The sequence below is a fragment of the Macrotis lagotis genome, chromosome 1 (genome assembly GCF_037893015.1).
Source record: "Macrotis lagotis isolate mMagLag1 chromosome 1, bilby.v1.9.chrom.fasta, whole genome shotgun sequence".
Taxonomy (NCBI): Eukaryota; Metazoa; Chordata; class Mammalia; order Peramelemorphia; family Peramelidae; genus Macrotis; species Macrotis lagotis.
Window position 1 is genome coordinate 591,745,766 of NC_133658.1, and position 21,543 is coordinate 591,767,308.

General features: G+C 36.0%; 1 protein-coding gene across 8 annotated transcripts in view; it reads right to left on the bottom strand.

Annotated features, from left to right (window-relative positions):
• NMNAT3 (nicotinamide nucleotide adenylyltransferase 3) overlaps positions 1 to 21,543 on the bottom strand; it is a 208,491-nt gene that overhangs the window by 59,920 nt on the left and 127,028 nt on the right. For 7 of the 8 annotated variants that reach the window (XM_074214891.1, XM_074214890.1, XM_074214889.1 and 4 more), the window contains 2 exons: positions 18,818 to 19,001; positions 2,581 to 2,690 (listed from right to left, as the gene is read on the bottom strand). In XM_074214891.1, the coding sequence (XP_074070992.1) occupies positions 2,581 to 2,690; positions 18,818 to 19,001 (294 nt within the window). Of the gene's footprint in view, positions 1 to 2,580; positions 2,691 to 8,915; positions 9,005 to 18,817; positions 19,002 to 21,543 lie in introns of those variants that run through there. The other variant, XR_012474120.1, reaches the window with a different exon arrangement.

The window sequence follows — 21,543 nt, forward strand, 5'->3', positions numbered from 1 at the left end:
ACTTCCTGAACTTTTGAGTGTTTTTGAGTCACCCCTGCAAGGACTTCAGTTTCTTCAAGGTCTTATGAGAGACTCTGACTGCTCTCCTGGTGTGCTCTAGTCTGTGAATGACCACAAGCTCACCCCTCTGCCCTGGAGCTGTGAGGAAGGTCCCTGCTCTATGACAATGTGGGGCTCCAGACTATGACCAGGGACTGAATATGGACAAAGCACCAGAGTCCTGTCCTAGGGACAGAGGAGAGACCTCGACAGTCTTCCCCCATTCCCATACCTTCTGTGGCTTGAGTGCTCTGGAAGCAGCTGCTGGGTAGCTCCCTGCTGCACAGCTCTGTGGGCCTGCTTCTGTTCCCTGGGATCAGGGCAGGTGTGTGAGGGCTGCAGTTATGCTGATGGCCTTGGCTATGCTGAGGGCCACTCTGGCTCCTGCTCACTCTGGAAGGGGTTTCCCTGCTGATATTTCAAATTGTTCTTGGTGTTCCCTAGGATGGCAGGTCAGGAAACTGCTTCTGTTGCCAGGAGCTGGCAGTCCCAGGAACACAGGAGCCCTATGGGTTGTTTCCTGAAGGCTGGAGTTTCTTCACTCTGACATGATGATCCTGGCTGCGCTACTGCCCCCTCCAATCCCATAGAACAGAGCCTTCCCACAATCTTCAGGTTACCTTGGGCTGGAGAAATGACTCATTGCATCTTTCTGTGGGTTCTATCTCTTGAAAATTTAGTTAGAGTTGTAATTTTAAGGGTTTTTGAAATATTTTGGAGAGAGCTCCTAGGAAAGACTGTTTTCATGCTGCTATCTTGACTCCACCCCTTATTAATTACTATTACTTCTAAAAAACTGACAAAAATAATACTAAAGATTCTTAATTTCTATGGCTGAAAAACTGTCACTTTAATTAATTCTCATTACCTTGTACTTTTAGGATCAGAAGATTTTAGGTTTGGTGCCAGAAACGAACCTCAATTCAGTATTCTTATTGTTTAAAACTCAAAAATAAACATTTCAATAAATATCTAATTAACACCTTTTATTGTGGATAACAACTGAAAAGCAGAGTGGGCTGGATTACTTCTTTTAAGAAACTCCAGTCTCTCAGAAAAGTGTGATGAAATAGTTAGAAAAAAATCACTTAGAGTAGTTAAGCATCAAATAAGAAGGTTAGCCCAATGGAAGTCATTTAGATTCATGGCTACTGAGTTACATCTAGGACATCTCTGGGTTTGCCTGTTTGAGCCTGTACATACAGACACAGACATAGACATATACACATACACACACACACACATATACATACTATTTCTATGGAGATACAATCAATAGAAGGTAATTTCTTGAAGACAGAATGGGCCACTGGGAGAATCAAGAAAATTCTCATGGTAAAAATGGTTTTTGAATTGACTTCTAGGGGTTCTAAGCAGGAGTGTTATTCTAAGCACAGGGGTCAGTCTATGCACAAATAGGAAAAGCAAGACATTTATTGTCATGTATGAGAAAAATCAGGAAGGCTACTTGGTTTCATCCAGGAATATGTGAAGGGGAGTACTATTTTATAAGCCTGGAAAGATATGCTGCAGCCAGTATGGAAGAGTAATAAAAATTGTTCTTATACATAGGATGAGAAGTCTGAGTCAAGAATTAGAAAGGACCTCAGAGACCATCTAGTCCAATCCTCTGTCACAGATGAAGAAACTGAGGCACAGGGAGAGTTAAATATATTCTCCAGGGTCACACATTTAATAAGGACAGAGGTGGGATGTCTCTCCTTTGGGAAAGACTCATCAGAGTGCCTTCCTGTCTGCATGTGAGACTTATATCATGCTTTGTGAACACTGTAAGAACTCTGGTAATTAGGAATAAGAAAAGCCTATATATTTCATATGATCATCATTCAAATTATAAAATTTCAGCATTTGGTGAACCTACTTTATTTTGAAGGGTCAGTCCCTTTGATGTACTTTCCCTGTTTAAAATCACAGTAATACTTTATTACCAATAAAGGATTTTCAAAGCAACAACCATCATCCCCAGACTAATAAGTAGTTAAGTGTTTGTATAGTAAGGGTTTCTTATTCATTTTGCAGCTACAAGGGCTACTGCTTACTTTGGGTTGATAACTGCAAACTACAGAATAAGGGCCCACCCTATTCTATCAGAATGTGAGATATCACAAGGTCACTAGACTTGCAGTCAAGAGAATTAAGGTTTGACACTTACTAGTTATTTGATCACTGTTTTTCTAAGCCTCAGTTGCTTTATTTGTGAAATGGGAGTTGGGAAAGAGGGGGGGCAGGTTTGAATAGATGACCTCCCAGATTTAATTATATGAGCAGCATGATAACTATGTGGGTTGATGGAAAACTTTTTTACACCTTTGACATAAGTGGAAAATGAGGTAGCCCAGAATAGTAAAATGATTTGCCAAAGGTTATGACCTTTGATATCAGTACTAGAATTTAAACCCAGGTATCTTCTATTCAAATCCACTGCATCACCTTGCCTCTCAAATATCTTATGCTTCTAATATTTGTTCTATATTTATTCTTCATTTAAGAAAAAAAGTGCTATTTACAATAATCACAAACCTGTACATGATGGAGTGGAAATATTCTCAGTAGATATTTCAGAGTCTGACCTGGAGCATGTGGCTTCTTTCCTCTTGGGTAAGGATCTGAGCAATTCACTGTAGTGGTGTCTATATTTTTTTTTTACAAAAAAAGGAAAGAAAAGTTTCTATGAGTTAATCATCACAGATACACAAAAGGATGACTTTGTATTTTCAGATTTTTAAGCCACCATTTGACTTCATTTCAACTTTCAATGAAGTAATTCAAGAATGTATTACAGTCATCACCTATTATAAGATCTATTAATAAAATGATACAGACTGCTCCAAATCTTTCCATTTAAAAATATTTATTGAATATTCTTTATTTTTCTAAGAGCACACAGCCATTATTTCAAAAAGGATGCAGATTGCCAAAGAAAATTGAGATATTCCTAGATTTAAGAAAATCAAATACAAACAATTTCCAATTATTGAGTGGATTGAATTTTTTTTAAATCATTTGTTGGGCTGTTTCTTGGAATTCTGAAGGCATTTCCCCCTTATTATACAGGAGTTAGAATCTCAGACTAGTAGTTAAAAAATACTTAGTCCAAAATGTTCCTGAACTACTGTATTAAGCATATGGCAGAACTTGTATCACTACGCATAACAATATATCCATGAGAAAATGTGTTCAGAATCTGTGATGTCAGAAATACAGTATTCATATCCTGGCCCCATGACAACATCAGCAGGAGGAATTAGGATTCCTTTATCCTTATCTAGCAAGAAACTTGGGGGAAAAGCCAGTTCAGGCAGGTGGCCTAGATCAAGGGCCTCCAAAGCAATGGAGATTGGGAGGAAGAGGTGAGAGATTGTGGGATATGGGAAATGTAAGGGGTCAGTTGGATAGGCAGTGCTTATGAGGGTTTGCTTATGAATGGGATTAGGATGTGGGTGAGAGAAGTAAGGTTGTAGTGGGAATGGGGTTAGTGCGGTAGAAGAATTGGGGATCTTCCAAGGTATCAGTTAAATATATTTGTATCCATAGCAACAAGCACAGTAGGTATTTAATAAATGCATGTTAATTGACTGATGCTTCCAGACTGGCTGGGAGGGGGTTAAGGGGACAATAGTATCCATTATTTTATGCAGAAAAGCATGCTCAATTTTTCCAACCTCAATGATGCTTCTTTTTAAGGTTTATCTCATGATTAAAAACGTCTAAGGAGCTTGATTAACTTTCCATCTATTTACTTTTGCAAGTATTTAAAATGCTTTTTTTGTTGTTTAGTTGTTTCAGCCAATCAAATTAGTTTTATTTTTTATTAATTTTTATTAAAGATATTATTTATTTTGAGTTTTACAATTTTCCCCTAATCTTACTCTGCGCCCCCCCCCCCCCAGAAAGCAATCTGTCAGTCTTTACTTTGTTTCCATGTTGTACCTTGATCCAAATTGGGTGTTATGAGAGAGAAATCATATCCTTAGAGGAGAGAAAAGAATTCTAAGAGGTAATAAGATCAGACAATAAGATATGTGTTTTTTTTTTTCTAAATTAAAGGGAATAGTCCTTGAACTTTGTTCAAACTTCACAGCTCCTTATCTGGATACAGCTGGCACTCTCCTTTGCAGACAGTCCAAAATTGCTCCCGATTGTTGCACTGATGGAATGAGTGAGTCCCTCAAGGTTGATCATCACTCCCATGTTGCTGTTAGGGTACACAGTGTTTTTCTGTTTCTGCTCATCTCACTCAGCATCAGTTCATGCAAATCCCTCCGGGCTTCCCTGAAATCCCATCCCTCCTGGTTTCTAATAGAACAATAGTGTTCCATGACATACATATACCACAGTTTGCTAAGCCATTCCCCAATTGAAGGACATTTACTGGATTTCCAATTCTTTGCCACCACAAACAGGGCTGCTATAAATATTTTTGTACAAGTAATATTTCTACCCTTTTTCTTCATCTCTTCAGGATATAGACCCAGTAGTGGTATTGCTGGGTCAAAGGGTATGCACATTTTTGTTGCCCTTTGGGCGTAGTTCCAAATAGCTCTCCAGAAGGGTTGGATGAGTTCACAGCTCCACCAACAGTGTAATAGTGTCCCAGATTTCCCACAACCCTTCCAACAATGATCATTATCCTTTCTGGTCCTATTGGCCAATCTGAGAGGTGTGAGGTGGTACCTCAGAGAAGCTTTAATTTGTATTTCTCTAATAATTAATGATTTAGAGCATTTTTTCATATGGCTAAGAATTGCTTTGATCTCCTCATCTGTAAATTGCCTTTGCATATCCTTTGACCATTTGTCAATTGGGGAATGGCTTTTTGTTTTAAAAATATGACTCAGTCCTCTGTATATTTTAGAAATGAGTCCTTTGTTGGAATCATTAGTTGTAAAGATTGTTTCCCAATTTACTACATTTCTTTTGATCTTGGTTGCAGTGGTTTTATCTGTGCAAAAGCTTTTTAATTTAATGTAATTGAAATCATCTAATTGTTTTTTGGTGATGTTCTCCAACTCTTCCTTAGTCATAAACTTGTTCCCCTTTCCATAGATCTGACAGGTAAACTAATCCTTGATCTTCTAATTTGCTTATAGTATTGTTTTTTATGTCTAAGTCCTGTAACCATTTGTATCTTATCTTGGTAAAGAGTGTTAGGTGTTGGTCTAATCTAAGTTTCTCCCATACTAACTTCCAATTATCCCAGCAGTTTTTTTATCAAAGAGGGAGTTTTTATCCCAATGGCCGGACTCTGGGTTTATCGAACAGCGGATTACTATAATCATCTCCTGCTTTTGCACCTAGTCTATTCCACTGGTCCACCACTCTATTTCTTAGCCAATACCAAACAATTTTGATGACTGATGCTTTATAATATAATTTTAGATCAGGTAGGGCTAAGCCACCTTCTTTTGCACTTTTTTTCATTAAGCTATGGGCAATTCTTGACTTTTTATTTCTCCATATGAATTTACTTACAATTTTTTCTAACTCATTAAAGTAATTTTTTTTGGAATTTTGATTGGTAGGGCACTAAACAGATAGTTTAGTTTTGGTAGAATTGTCATTTTTATTATATTAGCTCTACCTATCCACGAGCAGTTGATATTTGCCCAGTTATTTAAATCTGATTTAATTTGTGTGAGAAGTGTTTTATAATTGTTTTCAAAAAGATTCTGAGTCTGTCTTAGCAAATAGACTCCCAGGTATTTTATATTGTCTGAGGTTACTTTGAATGGGATTTCTCTTTCTAGCTCTTCCTGCTGTTTCTTGCTAGACATATATAGAAAAGTTGAGGATTTATGAGGGTTTATTTTATCACCCGCAACTTTGCTAAAATTGCTAATTGTTTTCAGTAGTTTTTTGGATGATTTCTTGGGATTCTCTAGATAGACCATCATGTCATCTGCAAAGAGTGAGAGTTTTGTCTCTTCCTTCCCAATGCTAATTCCTTCAATTTCTTTTTCTTCTTTAACTGCTGATGCTAACATTTCTAATACAATATTGAATAGTAGTGGTGATAATGGGCACCCTTGTTTCACCCCCTTATCTTATTGGGAATGCCTCTAGCCTCTCCCCATTGAATATAATGCTTGTTGATGGTTTCAGATAGATTCTGCTAATTATTCTAAGGAACAGTCCATTTATTCCTACACTCTCTAGTGTTTTTAATAGGAATGGATGCTGTATTTTGTCAAAAGCTTTTCCAGCATCTATTGATATGATCATATGATTTCTGATAGATTTGTTGTTGATATAATTGAGTATACTAACAGTTTTCCTAATATTGAACCAACCCTGCATTCCTGGAATAAATCTCACTTGATCATAATGTATTATCCTGGTGATAACTTGTAATCATTTTGCTAAGATTTTATTTAAGATTTTTGCATCTATATTCATCAGAGAAATAGGTCTATAATTTTCTTTCTCTGTTTTAACTCTTCCTGGTTTAGGTAACAGCACCATATTGGTTTCATAGAAAGAGTTAGGCAGAGTTCCATCTTTCCCTATTTTTCCAAAGAGTTTATATAGAATTGGAACCAATTGTTCCTTAAATGTTTGGTAGAATTCACTTGTGAAATCCATCAGGCCCTGGAGATTTTTTTTTTAGGGAGTTCAGTAATGGCTTGTTGAATTTCTTTTCCTTAGATAGGGTTGTTTAGGTATTTAATCTCTTCTTCATTTAACCTGGGAAACTTATATTTTTGTAAATATTCATCTATTTCACTTAGATTATCAAATTTATTGGCATAGACTTGGGTAAAATAATTTCCAATTATTACTTTAATTTCCTCCTCATTGGTGTTGAGTTTACCTTTTTCATTTATGATACTAGCAATTTGGTTTTCTTCTTTCTTTTTTTAATCAAATTGACCACAGCTTTATCAATTTTATTGTTTTTTCATAATACCAACTTTTGGTTTTATTTATTAATTCAATAGCTTTTTTGCTTTTGCTTTTATTAATTTCTCCTTTAATTTGTAGAATTTCTAACCTGGTATTTAATTGGGGATTTTTGATTTGTTCTTTCTCTAATTTTTTTAGTTGCATGCATGTTTAGTTCATTGATTTCCTCTTTCTCCAATTTATTCATGTAAGCATTTAGAGCTATAATATATCCCCTGAGAGTCACTTTGAATGAATCCCAGAGGTTTTGGTATGTTGTTTCATTATTATCATTATCTAGGATAAAATGGTTAATTCTTTCTATAATTTGTTTTTTGGTCCACTCATTTTTCAAAATGAGGTTATTCAGTTTCCATTTAGTTCTGGGTCTATATCTCCTTGGCCCAGTATTGCATATGACTTTTATTGCATTGTGATCTGAGAAAGATGTATTTACTATTTCTGCCTTTCTGCAGTTGACAAACTAGTTATCTAAAATGTTATATGCCAGCAGGATAGTATAAAAAAATGGCTTAAAGTCAGGATCCAAATTTTGATGAGATTTTCTTCAGTTTACATATATGGATAACACATTTACTATCTTTCTCACAGGGGTATTGTAAGGAAAGTCTTATTCAGCTATAATAGTAATAAGAAAAAATATGGATTGGAAAAAATTGTATTGATATCTCTTTTTAAAAAAATCCTAGCATCTAAAATACATAGGGAATTGACACAAAAATATAAGACTAGAATTCTTTTTCCCAATAAATAACTGATTAAAGGATGCAAAGAAAAATTTTCAGGGAAAAACCTCAAACTATCAATAATCATCTAGAGAAATGTAAATTAAAACTACACTTCAATATCATTTGATCCATCTATTTGGCAATTGTAATAGTAGTACTTTTGCAAACTGTGAAGCCAGAAATTTTATGCTGTACTTTTAAGTGAGAAGGCTTACCTTAAATGATAAAAAAAATGTTTAATTTTCTTAGGTAGTGACCAGAGAAGTTTGGATAAAAAAAAAAAGAGAATGAAGCCTAGGTTCAAACCATATGGTTTGATTATTCTGGGTGGAAACAGTTAAAAAATGTAACTGACTTAATCGTAGTACATTTTTGTCTACTACATGAAAGTTACTTGAACCCTTTTGATAAATTTTCAACACAGAAAAGGTTATTTCATTCCTATTATTTTTTAAGAAATATGAGAATGGCTTTTTATTCCATGTTCTCCTTGCATTTACTGACACAAATATATTATTTTTAATATATTAAAATGTATATATGTATAAACATATATCTATAAATGTATATAAAATTATGATGTTTTCCTAATAAATCATTTAGAAAAATATTTTTGTTTTCCCAGCAACATGCAACAATAGTTTTTACCAGTCTTTTTTTTGCAAGGTTTTGAGTTTTACGTTTTCTCCCTTGTTTCCCCCTTCCCTCCCCCCTGAGAAAAAAAAAGCAATCTAATATAGGCTCTGCATTTGTAATTATGCTAATCATAGATTCATATTAATATTATTGTGAAAGAAAAATCAAATTCAAATGGAAGGATAAAAACAGAGGGTAAAAAAAAAGCAACAGAATACAAAAGACAACTTATAAAAATTGAAAATAGTGAGCTTTGGCCTGCATTAAAACTCTACAGTTTCCTATCTGGATAAGGATGGTATTTTCCATCAGAAGTCTTTTAGAATTGTCTTTGATTATTGTACTGCTGAAATGAATAAGTCCTTCATAGTTGATCATCATTTAATGTTGTTAGTATGTATAATGTTCTTCTGGTTCTGCTCATTTCACTCAGCATCAGTTCATGTAAGTCCTTAGGCTTTTCTAAAATCCCTTCTCTCAGGATTTTTTATAGAACAATAATATTTCATCACATTCAAATATTCAAATACCACATGGGGCGGCTAGGTGGCGTAGTGGATAGAGCACCAGCCCTGGAGTCAGGAGTACCTGGGTTCAAATCCGGTCTCAGACACTTAATAATTGCCTAGCTGTGTGGCCTTGGGCAAGGCACTTAACCCCATTTGCCTTGCAAAAACCTAAAAAAACAAAAACAAAAACACATTCAAATACCACAATTTGTTCACCACTCCCCAACTGATGGGCATTCCCTCAATTTCCAATTCTTTGCCACCCCAAAAAGTACTATGAATATTTTTGTACACGGGGGTTGGTTTTTTTATCCTTTTCTCATGATATCTTTGGTCTAGAGACCTAGTAGTGGTATTGCTGGGTCAAAAGGTATGCATGGTTTTATCGCCTTTTGGACATAATTCCAAATTGCTGTCCAAAAAGATTAGATTAGTTCACAACTCCACCAACAATGTATTAGTATCCCAGTTTTACCACATCCCCTACAAAATTGATCATTTTTTCTTTTGTACATATTGGCCAATCTGATAGATGTGAGGTGATATCTGAGTTGTTTTAATTTGTATTTCTCTAATCAAGAATGATTTACAACACTATTTCATGACTATAGATAGCTTTAATTTCTTCATCTGAGAATTGCCTTTCTATATCCTTTGATGGTGAACTTTTCTTGCACATATGGCAAATAATCCGCTTTGTTCTGAATGAACTATTTTTTAAAGTATAGATAATTGCTACAGGTTTTTTCACTAATGTTTTGTATAAAAGTCTATATCAATATCAATGATGTTTTTGGTTTTTTAGTATTTTATGGGTATTTATATTTTTTCTTTATGGTTTTTTTGCAAGGCAAATGGGGTTAAGTGGCTTGCCCAAGGCCACACAGCTAGGTAATTATTAAGTGTCTGAGACCGGATTTGAACCCAGGTACTCCTGACTCCAGGGCCGGTGCTTTATGCACTGTGCCACCTAGCCGCCCCTTATATTTTTTTCTTTAGAAATTCAATTTTGCTTGGGTATGCTTAGGTAAAAAAGTTTCTAACAATCTTCCTTATTTCATTTCTAGTGATCAATTCACTTGCTTTGTTTTTTATTTTGGCAATTTAGTCTCATATTGCCTTTGAAAATTCTTTTTTTTTTTTTTTTTTGCAAGTCAGTGGGGTTGAGAGACTTGTCCAAGGACACACAGCTAGGTAATTATTCAGTGTCTGAGGGCATATTTGAACTCAAATCCTCCTGAGTCCAAGGTCGGTGCTCTATCCACTGTACCACCCAGCTGCCCAATTCTAAGGGCTAATCAATTTTAGTTAGTTTAAATTTTTTTTTCCTTTTTTGGTCTATCAGTTCACTAGTCTTTTTTGTTTTAATTTAGTTTCTTTTTTACTTTTTTATTGGGGGGGGGAGTTAATTTATCCATTCCCAGTTAATTATGCCTTTGTTTTTATATTTTTAATGTAATTTTTAAAAGATATATGTGTATATATGTGTTTCCCTCTAAGGATTGCTTTAGCTACATTTCATATATTTAGTATGTTGCCTTACTGTTATCATTTTGTCTAATATAACTTAATCTGTTTCTATGACATTAACTCATTTATTAATGTAGATATCATTATTCTATGACACCTTGCAATTTCATTTACTCCACTGCTGCCTCATATCTTCTAAGACCAGAATTTTAGAAATCATATCCTGAAATGAAGGGGACCCAAATCCATTTAGCTTATAATTTCTTTTCTTTTTGTTTTTTATATTTAATTTTTTTCTAATTACATATAAAGTTAGTTTTCAATATACAGTTTTTGTAAGATTTTTAGTTCTACATTTTTCTGCCTCCCTCCCTTTCCTTCCCCTTCCCCATGGTAGCAATTATCTGATATAGGTTATACATATACAATCATGTTTAATATATTTCCATGTTAGTCATGTTGTGAGAGAAGAAATCATAACAAAAAGAAAATTTTATGCAGTGAGAAAGAAAAAAACGAAACAAATTTGAAAAAATGAACATATGCTTTTGTCTGCATTTAAACTTCATACTTTTTTCTTTGGATGTGGATGACATTTTCCATCACAAATCTTTTAGAATTATCTTTGCTCACTGAACTACTGAGAGGAGTTAAGTCCATTATATCTCATCATTGCATAATATTGCTGTTAATGTATTCAAAGTTCTCCTGGCTCTATTCACTTCAATCATTAGCTTCTAAATTCCTGTCCTGGGGCAGAGTTTTCTTTGCACAAATAAAACTAGCCCATAAGTTAGCCACTTCCCACTTAGACTATGCTTCTATGATGCTATCTACCTGAGACATCTTGCTTTTTGCCCTGCTACTACTCCCCTTTCCACAGAACCTCCCTTTTCAATCTCCTATTCCAGACATTGTAACCAAATTAATATTATCATTTTTTTTCTTTAGGTCTGAAAAAGGCATTTCAATTGGAGGCCCTATGAATCCAGTCATTATCCTTGTGACTTTCCAAGCTACAACTTAATTCCTTGGTCATCATTTCCCTTTATTTGTTATCTCTTCATCTTAGAAAGGAAGTTTCTCAAGGGGAGGAATTGTCTCACTTCTGTATTGTATTCTTAGCGTTTAGCATATTACCTGGCATATAAGGGTTTAATAAATATTTTATTTACCATTTATACATTTTATTCTTTAGTTTTTGTTTTATTACTGTCTTTGTAGGTTTGTGGTTTCTGAAAGATAATTAATATTTTTTCCATTTTATATTTCTTGTTATTTGGAAGAGAAAGAAGGGAGCTGGACTCGTACACAGTCATTTTGCTTTGGAATACGTGATACAAGGTCACTCTTAAGATCCTTCTGAAGAACTCTGGAATTGATTTTGAGAGACACTGGCACAGGACTGCCCAGCATGGCGTGCCCACATCAAAGACGGCACACACTGTGCTCTACAAGCAGAGCAGAACTTCAGAAGTTCAAAAGAAACATGAGATGCACAAATTTAGAGACATCTCTATTTCAAGTGTTCATAAGGACTATTTGTGCCTGACCAATGGTAGAACCTTCTGAGCCACTGTCAGACACATGGTACTTTGACCTCAACATAGTGATATCATTTTGGTCCTCTTCAAGGTGGAAGGATAAGAACTAATGTTGCATATGAGTTATTCTTATAAAATAATACATGTATATTAATGTTATGCCCAAAATTGACCTCCTGGATAATTTTTAGTACAAGATTTTTTTTTAGATCAATGGATAGCTTCTTTTAAAAATACCATGTGATAAAATTCAATTCACACCTTTTACAGATGTACTATAAGTGGTGTAGATGTAGTGTAACTGCCTTGCCTATAAAGTGTACATGAATTAGTAAAACATCTATTTTTCCTTAGTGACTGGAGCCCTCCTCCTCCTCCTGGTAAAATGAAAATGATATATGAATTAATAAGGAATCTATGAATTATGGTCATTTATCAATTGTTCTTCTCTTCCCCAGAGCCTCAATGATTCACAGCTGGGAAAATCCACAAATCCCAATTTACAATCCCATTCAGCATTGTTTTGTTGCCATCATGACTTGGCAGAGAAATACCACAATCCCCTCTGACAACGAAATACCAAAACCACTTTCAAGTTTTACAGGCATGAGTTTGTGCTTCATTGGCAACTCTTCCTTAAAGTCTCCCAAATGCAAGTCAATAACTCATTACACTAATATGCAGAGCCTGCATACTGAAATTGCATGGATCATTTAAATAGCTAAATTATCTATGCTGTGCACTAATCCCAACTTTTAAAAATCCAATTAAAGGCCTTCTGAATAAATATTTCTAGATTTATAGTCTGTTTTTCTACTTTAAAAACCTGAATTCAAAAGCCCCAAGTTTTGGATGATGAGAAAATGGGGCTAAAAAATCCAAACTTCAAAACAGAACCATAGGATGGTAAGGGTTAAAAGGGAATTTGTTAATTATCTAGTATTCTTCATTTCATAGATAAGGAAACTGGAAGTTGGAGGAAAAAAGACTTGCCCATAGTCACAAGAATAATCAGGAATAGACCTGAGACGTGAAAGTGAGTCCTCTTGTTCCAAATAACCAGTTAATCAAAAATTACTTCTCAAGTTCTTATAATAATGCCAAGAACTCTACTAACATTATAGATAAAAAAAAAGAATAAAATAGTCCTTGATCTTCAAGATGGAGACAAAATATATATAAATAGAACACATGGACAGTAGATGGAACACAATGTGAGAGTGGAAGGTACTAGTAGCTTGGAGAAACAGGAAAGATTTCCCATGGAAGGTGGGATTTGAACTGGGGTCTGAAGGAAATCAAAAAGTGGCAGAAGTGAGGAGGGGGGAATATTTTAGACAGCCAACAAAAGAGGTGAAGGATTGTGTGTGAGATGCACAAGGGGTGAGAGTTTGGTTGACCAAGATGGCAGTACTCTTTACAGAAATATGAAAGGGGGCAGCTAGGTGGCGTAGTGGATAAAGCACCGGCCCTGGAGTCAGGAGTACCTGGGTTCAAATCCGGTCTCAGACACTTATTAATTACCTAGCTGTGTGGCCTTGGGCAAGCCACTTAACCCTGTTTGCCTTGCCAAAACCTTAAAAAAAAGAAATATGAAAGGTGGGAAAAGGAAAAGGTTTTTTGAGGGAACATAATGAGATTTACTTTGAATCTGCCGAGTTTCAGATGCCTAATGAATATACACTTGAAGATGTCCAAAAAGTAGTTGGTGATGAGACATTATAACTTAGGAAAAAGACTATGGTTGGATATATAGATTTGGGAATCATTTACATAGATTATAAGTGAACTTATTGGAGCTGATGAGATGTGTGAATTAGTATAGAGGAAGACAAGAAGAGTGTTCATGGGGAACAGCCATAATTATTGGGTATGAAATAGATGAAAGACCAATTAGAGAGACTGAGGAGTGGTCAGACATGTAGCAGGAAAATCAGAAGAAAGCAATGCTGTGAAAACCTTGAGAGGGAGGAATATCTAGGGGGGAATGAGTGACTGTCAAATGCTACAGAGATGTCAAGGATGAAGACTGAGAAAGGGTCACTAGATTTGACAATTCAGAGTTCATTGATGGGGGCATCTAGATGGTGCTGTGGATAGAACACCAGCACTTAAATCAGGAGGAGCCGAGTTCAAATTTGGTCTCAGACATTTGACACTTATTATCTGTGGGACCCTGGGCAAGCCCAATTGCCTCAAAGAAAAAAGTCCCTGGTAATTCCAGAGAGAGAAATTTTATTTAAGTGATGAGATCAGAATCAGATTGCAGAAGTACTGGAAGAGATTGAGAGAAAACAGAGGCACCTAGAATAGATTTTTCAAGGAATTTAGGTGAAAAAAAAGGAGAGATATGGGACAACAGCTATCAGAGATGGGATCAAGTGAGTATTTAAGGATGAGGGATATGTAGATTGGTTTACAGGAAGTCAGTAGAGGGGGAAAAACAAGAAATAATGTGGGAGGGTAGCCAGGTGTTACCTGGATATAGGTGGTACAGTGGATAGAGCACCACTCCTGGGGTCAGGAGGATCTATATTCAAATCCAGTCTGAGATACCTGACACTAGCTAGTTACGTGTCACTTGATCCCATTGTTTTTACAAAGAAAAATTCACAAGTGTCATGCCAAAAAAGGTTAGAATCTAATTTTGGGGGCAGCTAGGTAGGTGCAGTGGATAGAGAGCACTGGACCTGGAATCAGGAAAACCTGAGTTTAAATCCGGCATCAGACTTAATAATTGCCTAGCTGTGTGACCTTGGGCAAGTCACTTATCCCCATTGTCTTAAATAAATAAAAAAAAGAAATAATGGGGAACAATGGGGAGATTGACTTCTGGAAAAGATGGGAAAGAATGAGATTGTAGAAAGGTTTTTCTTATTAAGGAAGTTCATCTCTTCATTGCAGTTCAGAGTGAAGGAAGATATTTGACTGATATGAGACGAGGAGGAAGAAGAGGAAGCTTTCAGCAAATGTTTTCATTTTTTTTTTCAGTGAAGTATGTTTTTCAGCAGAAAAGATTGGGTGAGGGGTTGCTGAGGGAGGTTTGAGAAGGGATGACTAAGCTGAGAACAACCACTGTGACAAAGTAAATTGAATAGAGAGGAAAAATGATTGCTTTGATGCAGTGAAAGCCCAACTAAAATTAAATAATACTTATAATGTTATTATAATATTATTATTGTTGTTATTATTATAAGTTTAGTGGATTTAATCAGGATGATTTTTGTAATTTCCTACAGTTCTGTTCAATATCACACAAATAAAATTGAATGAGACAGATGGTAGCAGTCATCTAGGTTTGAGGTTTGACAAAATCTGATCCCTGAAAGTACAAGGGTGGGGAGTGGGGGGGTTGGGAATCAGAGATTCAAAATTAGAGGAGAGTTTACAGTTGAAGATTCAACTATTCAAGTATCCTGGATAGGAAAGAGAAGAGAATACAGGGGTTATGATCTGGGAAAGAAATGAAGGACAGAGAGGATGAAGGTCACTATGAGGACAAAGAATGAGAATAATGGAAGACTAAAACATTATGATTGGACAAAGGAATTTTGAAGTTCTTGAATATGGAAGTGGGACATTTGTGGTTGGTGACATGATCAAAAGTATGACCATCTTTGTGTATAATTGAGGTAGAGTAGGACATGGGAACTGAGTAGACTTAAGAAACTAAGAAGTTAAATTATTTGAGGGAACATCAGTATGCATGTTGAGCTCTCACAGTATGATAGTAAGAGTTAGGGAAGAGAGAAAGATTGTGAACTAAGCACTGAACTCATTGAGGAAAGAAAGGACATCCTGGGAGTTGATATACTATGGATATCAGGATCTAGATTATGTAACAAACTTGGATGGTATGAACTTCATAAGAGGAGAGCATGATGATGGTGGTAGAAGAGTCTGGAAGTTACTAAGGAAAAACAGGGAGTATTCTGAGACCCCCACCAGAAGCAATGAGTTGAGGGTATTGAAAGTACAATCAGTATAGAAACATTGGTGAAGGAAATGGTATCATCAGGATGGAATCAGATCTCGCTGAGTGCTAGAAGATGGAAGCGGTGATAGAGGGGTTTAAGAGGAAAGAAGTTTATTAATTACAGATTTTAGAGGATACAGTGGAAGGGAAGGCAGATCTGGATTGGGAAATTGGGGGCTTTGCTTTGAGGTAGATGGAAGTAAGGGAATAAGAGGTTGGGCTGTATAATGAGGTGTATGCATTGGGAACTAGAAGTTCTGGGCTGAGGACTGTATAAGAGGATAGGATTATGCTATTTTATGTTTATGTAGCAGGAGTAAATTAAGCACTACTGGATTTGAATCTATATTTATGTGGTATGGGACATAGCTCCTTTCTAAAGTATATCCTTTGGTCCTATGAACAGAGTATATTAAAAAGGATTAATGACTGAACCAAGAGGATCTGTTCACTTGGTAGCCTCTTAGTGCAACTGTAGAGAAAAGCTTCATCTTTTTCCCCTTCCTTCCTTCCTTCCTTCCTTCCTTCCTTCCTTCCTTCCTTCCTTCCTTCCTTCCTTCCTTCCTTCCCTCCCTCCCTCCCTTTCTTGCTCTCTTCCACTTCCTCTTTCTCTCTCTTTTCCTTTCTCTCTCTCTCTCATTCCCCCTCCCCTTTTCTTTTCCTACCTCTTCCAGTTTCTGCTTGGTTTGGAACATAGCTTTCCCTAGACTCAAAATACAGGAAAAAAGGAACTTCACTTCTTTCTATGCTCATAAAATCTCACAGACCTGTGAGAACATATGTTTACTTATGAATGTTTACTTATGAAGGAAGCATAAGACTGTGGTTGCCTCTTTTGGCATTTTTGTTTCTTTCTCTAAGGACAGGAGATTGAAGGGTTATCTGGAGAGATGGCAAGCTTGACTGAGAGATTTACAAGCTTGATGTCTTCTTTCTTAGTTGGAGAATTCCTAAGTTTCCTGGTAAAAGGTGATTTCCATATCAGTTTCTTGGAAAAGGACTGCACTGCTAGTAAGATTTTAAAGTAATAAGATTTAAAGAACTAGTTTTGCTGACCAATATATCTGGACTTGCAAGTTTTCCAGAGTAGAAAGCCTAAGTGAACATGGAATATACATTAAACTACTTTATAAAGTTGTCTTTATTTCCTTGAAGGATATAATTAGGAAGATTGGTTACTCTTTCATGTTTTAAGTATTTTGTCAATGAGTCATGTTTTAAGCATTTCTTTCACAAGGAGGAACTAAATAGCTGTCATATTTTATATCATATATATGATATATCTATATCATACTTTGTTCACTGAATATCTTTTCTAGAAGGCAATCTATTGATCCCTTTTGGAAAGTCCTAGATGTCAGTCATAACTCAGCTTTACTTAAGAGATTTCCTCTGAACTCTGGGTGAAGGGGATAAGTCATAGAATATGAGAAAAAGATGATTCCCTTTTCTTTGGGAATCAAGTTCTCCTAAGAAATGAACTCTGGGATTCTTGAAACCAGAACTATTTGTGGGAATGGATGCTCCCTGAGACAGTGGCTAGATCTATGCAGCATCTTAAAAGTTGCAAACCATTTATAATTATGTTATCTGAGGTTTATAGCCTCATGTGGTAGATATAAAATATACCCATTTAATAGAAAACTGAGGTTCAGATAATTTATATGATATACCTATAATCACACAGTAATTAAGTATAAGAGGCATGGTTTGAATCCAGGTATTTCTAAGTTCAGGTTTATTATACTACCTTCAGTCTTCTATATTGCCTCCCATCCTACACATGTTGTGTTTCATCCTGTATCCTTGAGGTCACACCACACCTTTATGACCTTCAAATATAGTCTTTTCTTTTTTTTAATGACTGTCTAAAGAAATACAAACTAGATGATTTCTTTGAAAATATTGTGGATATAGATAGTGCTGAATAAGATGGGTCTAGGTTTTTTATTTTAGATTTTTTTAAGGAAATGGGGTTAAGTGGCTTGCCCAAGGCCACACGGCTAGGTAATTATTAAGTGTCTGAGGTCGGATTTGAACCGAGGTACTCCTGACTCCAAGGCTGGTGATCTATCTACTGCGTCACCTAGCCACCCCTGATGGGTCTGTTTTTTCTGGACTTTAATATAACTGTTTTCTTCCCTTTATCACCAAAACATTGACTAGTAATATAAAACTCCGCAAAAACTGATCCAAGGTGTAAAGTGGGTTTTCATTTGCCAATCAGTATTTTCACATGTGACACAAAAACTTATTGTCTGTGATCACAGATGACAAGCAGTTATGGGTTCTCAGAGATCACCAAGTCCAAAGTGAATCTGAAAAAAGAATCCTTCTATGATATCCCTAACAAGTGGTCATCTAGGTTCCACTTGAGAATATCCAGGGAAGTAGAACTCTTCATCATTTTTTAAAAGTTTCTCTCAAGGCAAATGGGGTTACGTGGCTTGCGGAAGGCCACCCAGCTAGGTAATTATTAAGTGTCTGAAGCTGATTTGAACTCAGGTACTCCTGACTCTAGGGCCAGTGCTCTATCCACTGTGCCACCTAGCTGCCCCTGGGGAAGTGGAACACACTCCCTCTTGAGGCAGCCCATTTAATGTAAGGTGACTTTAAACTGTTAAGGTTTTCCTTATGTCAAATTTATCTTTTTTTGCATCCTTTGCTCATTGCATCTAATGCTAAGAAGAATAATTCTAATCCCTCTTGAATATGACATCCTATTGAATACTTGAAGACAGTTATTATAACCCCATATCTCTTACTTCCCCTTCCCCTTCCACACCAAACCTTCTCTTTGTTGGAAATCTAAATGAAGTAGATAATAAAACAATGTGGAATCAATTTAATTTGTGTACATCTCTCAAAAGATGAATGCTTCCTTATTTGGGATTAAGAAGGCTTTGCCAAAGGTCTGATTATTACCCTTTTTGTGGGCTTTTTTTTTCAACCAAGGGTTTCCATGTAAAGACCCTATGTTGCTATCATTACCTCAACACCTTCACTGTTTCTATCCATTCCTTTTGTTCACTCTCCCATTGATCCACTCGAATCCAGTTGGATGTCTGGAGGGCCAGTTGTACCATGGCCACCCGGTGTTTCGCAGCTGCAAGATCTTTCTTTCCATAGTTGTCATTTACTGGGGAAATTATGCCTTCAATCACCTGGTACATTCCTTGGTAAGAGAAAGTAGAGATATTTTATCCATTTATGGATATATATATAATAATGGAATTCTGAAATTTATGCAAGTGCTGAAAAAAATCAATGTATCTATTTGTCAGTTTATACTGTTCAAAATCCTATTATGGGAGTATTAGCTCCATTAAACAACATTAAGAAAGAGCTGAATGAGTATATACACTCCTTCTCCAAAATTCATTTACAAAATAGAGAATCTGGCTAACTAAAAATAAAGCTAGTGAATTCTGAATTCAAACAACTGCACCAAGACAGCAATTTGAATGATGAAATGACAAATCTGTTTATGAATAATATGTGTTCCTAACTAACTGCAGCAGTATGCAGTGGATAGAATGCTGGAACTGGAGGCAAGAGTTCAAATTCAGTCTTGGACACTTAATAGTTGTGGAGATCTGCTTGCCTCAGTTTTTCCATCTGTAAAATAAGCTGGAGTAAGAACATATACTTTCCAGTATTTTTGCCAAGAGAATCCCCAAATAGGGCCACAAAGAGTCAGACATGACTGAAAAGACTGAACAACAATAACTACCACCTGCTTGTTACTTAATGGGATCATTTTATTTTCTAATGATGTGGTAACAATAGTTATATATGAATCCTTTAGCCTCAAACTGATAGATTTTAGAAAAAGTAATGATAGAGGCATGATATTTAAAACAAACTAAACATGGTATGCAATTCTTCCTGACAATCTACAAAGTAGCTCCCTTTCCATCTGGGCAACTTTGTTAATGAAATATGAAAATAAGTTTGTCAACTGGAAAAATATGATTCAGTTGTAAGAACTCACAAGTGAAGATGATATTCTAAGTTTATAGTAAGAAATGGATCATTAAAAGTTAAAAAATTAGGGGCGGCTAGGTGCGCAGAGGATAGAGCACTGGCCCTAGAGTCAGGAGTACCTGAGTTCAAATTCAAATTCAAATTCAATTTCATTGCCTTGAAAAATCTAAAAAAAAAGTTAAAAAATTATATTCATTTTTTGAAACCAGAAAAGGGTTTCTTTCTCACTTTCCAATGAGCAGTGATACTTATTAACGTCTCATACAGGGATGGGTCTTATAGAGCAGGGTCCTGGAAACCTCTAGAGTATTTGCTAAGGCATCCTGAGGAACAACATGTGTGCCTGGGCCCACTCAATTGACAATGGCTTGGCTGAGAATTAGGAATTGTCCAGAAAATAGAAGTCAGGGATTGGAGAAGTAGCCTAAAATTACAGAAAGAACAATGGATTTGGAGTTGGAAGACCTGGTTTTGAATCATAGCTCTGCTATTTATGTGCCTTCAGGAAAATTACTGAAGTTTTTTGGGCCTTGGCTTTTTCATTTGAATATATTCAGATAAAATAGTGTGGTTGTACAGTGCCATGCTACAGTTGTTAGACTCTCATTTGCTTCTACCCTCTTTGGAAAGGCTGTAACTCTTCCCCAGTCATTACATTGGCTCCTTCCCTCTGGCATGATTTTCTCTCCATCAACTTCCTTAGTTCCTTCTCTGGAAGGAGTAGTTTTTTTTTTTTCCAAATTGGGTTGTGGGAAATAAGGAGAAAATGTCAAGGTCTTTCTTCTTCCAATTCCAGCTACCTAGTCCCAGCCTCCCCCGGCCAAACTGCTGACTCACTGCCTAGAGAAAAAGATTTTAGTGTTCGTTGTTTCTCTTTTTGTTCTGGGAAGTTATAAAAATTAACTAGTAATTTTTTTTTTCTATATCTTGGAGCCCCTAGTCAGAAAATTCCTCTGAAAGAAATAAACAGCAAGTATAAAATCTATTTATTTCTTCTGGACATTCCCATATTATCTCTCTCCTTTGAATTTGTACAATGACACCTTTGGGTGAGCAATGCGTGGTTAATTAGATTTATCATAAAAATCAGCATAAAAGAGAACTAAGCAGAAAGGTTTAAAAAAATACTTAAATTTAAGCAGAGATACTCTTTGAGAAAGAAAGACATGCTTCCCCTAGCAAAGGAAAGGAAAGAAGGAAATGAAAATAAAGAAATCTCTCTCAGTAGGTTTGTTGTTTACAGGGCTATTTCAGCAGCATTGACTATACTAATACTCCTTATCCATTATCGGTTTCCACAGTTCAGAACTGAGGCTGCCATGGATGATGCTGTTCATGACATGGCTCATACCCTCCTAGTCTTCAATGCCACTGTTTGTCAAGGCAGTTCCTGGAATGCTACCTCCCCAGCACACTTGCTTCTCGGTTCTGGGGTGTTCTCTTGGGCTAGCCTTCTCATGCAACTCCTTTCCCTGTACCATCTTAGGACTGAAAGGGTCAGCTTTTTAAAGGCTGAACCCCAGGGGTTATAAAGTACTGGCTCTGAAGTCAGGAGAACCTGAATTCAAATCTAACCTCAAACATTTGATAATTACCTAGCAGTGTGACCTTGGGCAAGTCACTTAACCCCTTTGCTAAAAAAAAAGAAGAAAAATAGGCTGCAAAAGACTTTAAAAGAGAATATATAAGAAAATTTATATATATATATGTATATATATATATATTTAAAT